This window comes from Aplysia californica, unplaced genomic scaffold (assembly GCF_000002075.1).
Source record: "Aplysia californica isolate F4 #8 unplaced genomic scaffold, AplCal3.0 scaffold00019, whole genome shotgun sequence".
Classification (NCBI taxonomy): domain Eukaryota; kingdom Metazoa; phylum Mollusca; class Gastropoda; order Aplysiida; family Aplysiidae; genus Aplysia; species Aplysia californica.
The window spans coordinates 693,838-701,529 of record NW_004797289.1 but is presented as its reverse complement, the minus strand read 5'-3'; the positions used below and the strand labels follow the sequence as shown (position 1 = coordinate 701,529).

General features: G+C 40.0%; 1 protein-coding gene across 1 annotated transcript; it reads left to right on the top strand.

Moving 5' to 3' along the window:
* The first annotated feature begins 314 nt into the window (after nucleotides 1–314).
* LOC101863229 lies at nucleotides 315–6,197 on the top strand. Its single transcript, XM_005090552.3, has 4 exons — nucleotides 315–1,178; nucleotides 2,348–2,617; nucleotides 4,010–4,169; nucleotides 5,479–6,197. The coding sequence occupies exons 1-4, from the start codon at nucleotides 978–980 to the stop codon at nucleotides 6,153–6,155; spliced, it is 1,308 nt and encodes a 435-aa protein (XP_005090609.1). The 5' UTR covers nucleotides 315–977; the 3' UTR covers nucleotides 6,156–6,197.
* Nucleotides 6,198–7,692: the final 1,495 nt, after the last annotated feature.

The following is a 7,692-nucleotide window of genomic DNA, read 5'->3' as shown; positions in this document are numbered from 1 at the left end:
CACACACACACACACACACACCAGAAGCAGGGGGACTGTACCATCGCGTCTAATACAAACCAATTGCTACTTTTCAGGAGCGGTAATAATCGTTTATTGACGATCTCATTTTCTCCTCCATCGCGTTTCTATTAACTCTTCTGCTACAAAAAAATCAGTGCATACTCAATAAGCGTAAAGTGAGGCACCTAGCTGTCCTAGCTTCGCACTGGAAGAGTTAAACCAATTTTCCAGCAGGACTATAATTCTCGCTGCAGGCTTCGATGTCGACGTCTGTGGTGAGGCTGTTGGGGATTTTTTCCCACCGTACGTAGAAGGCGTCAGTACTTTTTTGGCTTAAAAATACATGGAGCATTAAAGTTTACGCCCAAAATAATAGCATATAAAATGACGCAAATATGTATCCGCAGGCTCATATTACGACCTTATACAGTTGGGAGCACTGTAAAATACTTACCAAATAAAAAACAAAACAACAACAAAAACAAATAATGAAATAGTATACCAATGTAAAGGTACATGAATACAGGAATATAGACAGGAACAATAAATGAGTATTGAAACATATCCTATAAATAGTTTTAGAAGTATGACACAAATAAAACATGTGAGTGTTAATATATATTTCTCACAGTACGTAATTATATTTTCTTTAATAATTTTTTTTTCAGATGAGACAGTGCCACAGATGACCCAGTTTGAAGAATTCCATAGCCAACTGCACCAATGAATACGGCTGAAACCTTCGGAAAATTATTTGTGAATTGAACAAGAATGAAACACTTGATAGCTATTTAATATTTCTACATGCCATTTCTGGGAGAAATCAGTGCAACAAATTACCTCAGGAAATGGAGCTCATCGCAACGCTAACGAAGAGAGACAACTTGTGAAATTGTGACTCCCCGTTAAAGTTCACATTGCATTACGTCCCTTTGTCTCGTGACACACTTTATCGACGTCACTGGGACACTGCCATGTCGACTGTGACGTCACTCGTGTACCCTGAAGGAGAGAAATCTGCCTTTCCCTTGGATGGGGTGGATTTCAACTCATCATTGTATTTCGACATCACCTCCCTGGGGAATGTAACAGGTTCTATCATCGGTCACCATGGCGACGTGGGAGTGGACGGGAACTCTACAGATATCTTGTTTATAAACGGGACGAGGCGGATGGTGAGTGTAATGCGCGGGCAGTTGTTGTTGTTGTAGTTCTTGGTGGTGGTGGTGGTGGTGGTTCTTTGTTGTTGCTTTTTATTATGGCAGTTGTTCTTTGTTCTTGTTGTTGTTTCTGTTGTTGTTGTTGGTGGTGGTGGTGTTGTTGTTGATGTTTTTGTTGTTCATAGTGGTGGTGTGAGGGTTGTTTTGGTTGTGGTGTTGTTTCTGTAATATTGTTGTTGTTGTTGTTGTTGTTGTTGTTGTTGTTGCTCTTCTTCTTCTTCTTCTTCTTCTTCTTCTTCTTCTTCTTCTTCTTCTTCTTCTGGTATTTGAATTACAGTAATCATTCCTGTGCTCATTGTTATTACCGTTTCAGTTATTTCTGTTGCTACTGCTGCTCTTTTTGTAAATGTTTTTGCTTTTGTGGATGGGGGGAGGCTCTTTTTCTCTGGGGTTTTGTTTTGTTTTTTCTTTATTGGATTTTTTTTTTATTGTGATCGTTTGGGCAATCGTGTATTTCTAATCACTCAGTACACAGAGTTATTGAAAACTGTACAATCCAGCCATTGTTGGAATACATAATTCATTGCTATAACATTGGCAGATACATCAGTCTCCCTCCCCGCTGGCCAGTTGAACCGTAGGAGATTAAAATGGTTTTAAGTAATTATACCATTGTCCATCGACAAGGCATCAGACTACTGCTAATAATTCAGAAAGCCTTTCTTTAGATTGATTTTCAAAAATGTTGCACGCCTGCTTTGGCTCACCGTAACTTGTTTAGCAAGCGGGCTTCCTCAATAGATCCTTCCTGCCAGGATCAACCAGGGCAAACGGAATACAGTATCTCAGCAAGCAGTCGTAGATATTCTATAAAGTAACGTCCCCACTGTAGTCTTTTAACAAAATGGAATCATTGTTAGATTGACTTTATCATTTATTTATTGATTATATTTGATTGATTAGTAAGCTGAATGATAAGTTGAAGCCTGTTCGCTAAGCTACTCGATTCTGTGATGACTTCTTACTTGCTTGTTTGTTTGTGTGCATGCGTGCTTATTTGTTTACTTGTTTGCTCGTTTGATTGCACTTTTGTTGATTGGCTTATTGATTGATAAATTGATCAATTGATTGATTGATTGATTGATTGATTTATTGATTGATTGATTGATTGATTGCGCGCACAGATCCCGGGCTACAATACACGGCGGCCGTTCTCCTCCTACGCCAGCCTACACCGGACCATGCGTCTACTGACCATCTACACATGCCCCATTATCCTGGTCCTGGGACTGTTGTCCAACATTCTGGCCTACCTTGTGGTCACTCGCACACGCCTCAGGAAGGTCCCGTCCGTCCCGTATCTGGCTGCCATGGCTGTAGTGGACAGTGGGGCTCTGGTCACGGATTTTATACAGACGGGTCTGTTGGCGCATGGTGTCAATCTCATCGGAATGGTAATAATAATAATAATAATAATAATAATAATAATAATAATAATAATAATAATAATAATAATAATAATAATAGATAGCATTTGTATAGCGCATATCCCTGCTCAACAGCAGGCTCTATGCGCTTTACACTATATTATTACCACAGCAGACCATAGAACACTCCGAAACATTCTCAGCTTCCCGGGAAGCATACAGTGCAAGCAGCTGAATAAGCGCTCAAACACTAACAAACTGACAAGATCTTTCGCTGTCTATAGCTGGGTACCCATTCCCACCTGGGTGAAGTGAGGAAAATTCGTGTAAAGTGCCTTTCCCAAGGACACAACGTCAGGCCCTTGACGGGATTTGAACCCACGACCTTACGGTTGTGAGTCCGAGATTTTCTTGGCTTTTTTCTGTTTTGTTTGGGGGGGTTTTGTTCGGGTTGTTTTTTATGGGGGGGTTTTTGTTGTTGATTTTTTAAATTTTTTTTGCTTTATTCTGGTTTTTCTTTTTGGGATTTTAAAAAGCTGTTTTTTGTTTTGTTCAACCACTTTCTTGTTGTTTTATTGTTTGTTTAAACCTATTGTCAGTCCCCCAGCAAGATCAGGTAATAGAATAGCCTTTTATCCATCTTCGTGTGGAAAAGATTTCATGTGAAGTCATGCGCGCATTTAGGGATAATAACCAACATGACTACCAATGACAACCCCCCCCGTTATTGCAAAATTATAGGTAGATCTATAAGATACGTGACGTAGTGTTTTACACTCAAATCTCAGCTTGTGCACACCAAGGACACGTTTAGAAACTGTATAGAGGAAAAAAATTGTTTGGTTAATCAGCGTATCATCTCAGCCAAAGGTATCAATCATGTACCCGAGCTGTTCCTGGTTGTTTTTAATAGTGAGGGTCCCACGTGGGCTTCATTAAGCACAACCTCATTTGATTTATTTTCCTTCCACGATATTCTCAGCAGTCTCCTAAGAAACCATAGTTCTGTTGCTTTTATTTTATTTTCACTGTCTTTAGTGATTGTTCAGCATTCACAGCCATGTAGAAGGTTGACCGTACATAGCATTTCAGAACTTTCACTTTGGTAGTCATTGAGATGTTCCTAATTTTACTATTGGTTTCATTTGATTGAAACTAGCCCTAGCCATTGCAATTCTCCGTTTTATTACTGTGGAACATTTGGCACCTGATGTTATTATAATTATTATTACTATTTTTTAAATAGTTATTATCATTATTATCATCATCATTATTATTTTTATTATTATTATTATTATTATTATTATTATTATTATTATTATTATTATTATTATTTTCATCGGCATCATCATCATCATCATCATCATCATCATCATCATCATCATCATCATCATCACTATCAACATCTTGTATCGGCAGATGGGCGTGTGCCAGTACGTGACGTTCCTGCACTTTGCCTTCCTGTTCCTGTGTGTGTGGTACCCCGTGGCCCTGTGTGTGGAGAAGTTCATCAGCGTCTACTGCCCACTCAGGAAGGCAGGGCTGTGCACACCCTTCCGAGCAAAGGTCGTCATTATAAGTGAGTCTACTGGTCGTTTGTTTGATTAGTACTTATTTACCTCTCTCTCTCTCTCTCTCTCTCTCTCTCCCCCCCCCCCTCTCTCTCTCTCTCTCTCTCTCTCTCTCTCTCTCTCTTTCTCTCTCTTTATCTCTCCCTTTCTCTCTCTTTCTCTCTCTCTATCTATCTATCTATCTATCTATCTATCTATCTATCTATCTATCTATCTATCTATCTATCTATCTATCTATCTATCTATCTTTCTATCTATCGATATATCTATCTATCTATCGATATATCTATCTATATATCTATCTATCTATCTATCAATCAATCTCTCTGTGTTCATTTCCCCTCTCTCTATCTCTCTCTCTCATTCTCTCGCTCTCTCATTCTCTCTCCCTCTCTCTCTTTCTCTTTATTGCTCTCTCTTTATCTCTCCTGCCCCCCCCCCTTTCTCTCTCTCTCCTTCTCTCTCTCTCTCCTCCTCTCTCTCTCGTCTTTTCTCTCTCTCTCTCTCTCTCTCTCTCTCTCTCTCTCTCTCTCTCTCTCTCTCCCTCTTTCTCTCTCTCTCGTTCTCTCAGTCTCTTTCTGTTCTTCCCCCTCCCTCTTCTATCGATTTGTATCTGTCTATATCCACGCTTGCCGTTCCTGGAATCGTCTAGATTATATTGATGGGGGCATAAAACACTTACATTATTACAATAAAAGGGTTCCCCTCCCACCGTTTTGTTTTGTTAAGGGATATGACTTCAGCATTTGAAATGACGTATCGATCTATCTATCTATCTATCTATCTATCTATCTATCTATCTATCTATCTATCTATCACTATATCTGGTGCATATTTTTGGAAAAACATTTGAAGATAAGTAGCTGGATGAAAACAGATTTTATTCAGTGTGGATATATATATATATATATATGTATGTATATATATAAAGAGAGAGATAGAGAGGGTGGTGGCGAGAGGGATAGAGAGAGGGGGGACAGAAAAAGGAGGGATAAAGAGGAATAATATTTGGCTAATCATGTTTGTTTTATGGTTTGTATTCGTATTCCCGCTGTTGGTAAATGAAACTTATTTAGAAATAATTATCCTAGACATAGATCTAATATCATGTTGATCTGTAATAGCATATCTCATCTAATGTTATCGACCTTATTTAATGCCACGTTATATTATCTTATTGGATCCTGCTTTATTTCATATTATTTCATATCCTCGTATCTCGTTCTACTGGAAAATATATACGTTTCCAAATTTCAGCTATAACTATTTCTCCTATGACGTCATCGTGTTGTATATATTTTTATCTGCACCTCCCAGGTATGGCTGTGATTACAGGCGTCTGCTTCTATTACGTCATCTACATGGTGGGCGTACAGGAGACACTGCGGACCTCTTTATGCATGCCGTTTGAACACTTCCATAAAGACTACAACATCTTGATGAAACTCAACTCTGTGTTCGTCAATCTCCTCCCTACTGCTGCGCTCATCGTTCTGGTGGCCCTCATATATGGGCGTGGCTACGAGTACTACCGGATATCGTCTGCGGCGGAAGTGCCGGGCAGACAGGGCAGCACCCGGAACTCGTCCAACCGCTCGCCCTATCGTGTGACCAACGTCATCTTTCCTGTGGTGTTCGTCATGCTGATTCTAAAATCGCCCACCGGGTTTTTCCAAGTCTACGGGAATATGAAACCCCCGGAGCAAGTGCCAATGATATTCAGGCACCTCCTGCCTGTATTCCTCTACATAGACAGACTGAACTTAGCCGTGAAATTCTACGTCTACCTCGCCTTCTCCCCGTCTTTCCGGCGCCGGACTCGATCTCTGATCTGCGGCTTTCGCGCCAAAATCAACGGTCAGTGCAGGAGAAACTCTTCCGACGATGAGATTGATGCAGAACTAGCGTCGGGCGGCATTCCTAGGATAACCATGACGCAGAGAGGGAATCACTTCGGGGCCTCCAAAACTTGCCGTATGGCCTCAAACGTATGACACGGGAACGACAATTAATTGTGTACCTCAACAAATTTAAGAGAAAAAAAGAGATCACAGTCTCTTAAAACACCCAGCCAATCGGTATAGCCGTCCCCTGTAGTAAATTGTATAAATCAGATGAGGGCGTTTTCGTTGACTGCGATATTGAATTATGTATTACGATTCAGTGTCCACAGTGTTGGGAGTCCCGCAAGAAGTGAAGACGTTTTCTTTGTGTTTGTACTTTGTTTGTACGAACCATCAACATGGTGGTACGTAAATCAGTCCAAATAGTTCTTGGGATCTCCAGTCATGTGATTTGATTCCTACTTCCATGTGACGGCAAGCTGCAATCTTTGTTCAATGACTGCGTTTTGGTATTCCTGCGCATCGTTGAAAGACGTTTCTTTTGTTCAATGAAAACAACGCTGGAGTGTTACGTTTGACTTGTTCCGTGAAAACAATGCTGGGGTCATACCTCTCAGGAGGAGAAAACGTTGTTCTCCTGTCCTCATTGGATCGTCATGCAAGCGTTGCAGCATTATGTGAAGATCTTATTAAATGTACATTTATCATTGGACGGAAACCATGGTAATACGTTATTGCTTCGCACAAAATATGATATCCTAATGAACATTTCTGTACAAAAATTATCTTAATGTGTTATGTTGCAACAAAACAGCACGTTAGTATTTAGAATGAAATTTAGATTACTAACGTCTGATACCAGCCCAGTAAGTCTGCTCATTTTTTTTCAGCAAGGAAGGATATCCTCAAAAGCGAATGGAGAAGGCAATTTTTATTTGTTTTTGTTTTTGTTTTGTTTGGGGGGTGTTGGGGTTGTTTTCTTGAGGGGGGGGGGTGTAATACCTATTGAAACGCAAAATACAATCGGCAGTAGGAAAAAAAACAAGTTGTTATGGTCATAAATAGAACATCATCTTATTGCTAAAACAGCTGACCCCAACCGATGTCCGTGGTGTAGCGATTAGGCTCCATACAATTGTACGCTGAAGACAACATGTGAGTTCGATTCTTGTGTGGTTAAGTTATTGTGTGAGGTGAGTAGCTTCGTCTGTCTACTGGCATCTCACCAGGTGCTGGTTGTCTCTGACAGACAAGGTGAAAGCAGCCTACCTTACATAATTATAGTAATATGGTCGAAATTATGTCAAATTAGGTGTACTGAATGTACAATAACGGTTAATACAGAAACCACGGAAATGCTCCCTTCCTCTCTTATCTCTTGATTCTCAAAGATAATGTCAATGGAGAAACATTAGGCTGAGAACCTAAAGAATGCTTTGCCCTATAAAAAACAAGCTTTCGTATAATTTCAGACGGTTTTATCGACACACATGGACCGCAACTCATTGTGGGGAATGGTGCTGACATATAGTCTATTGCTTGCTCACGCTAGTGTCTATTTTTGATTTGTTTATGGTTTTCATTTTGTTGCTGATTTTTGTTTTTGGTTGTGTTTTTTTTTTGGGGGGGGGTTGGGGGGTGAAGTTTTTTTTAATTGTTATTGTTTGGGGTGCTTTCCCTATAGTGT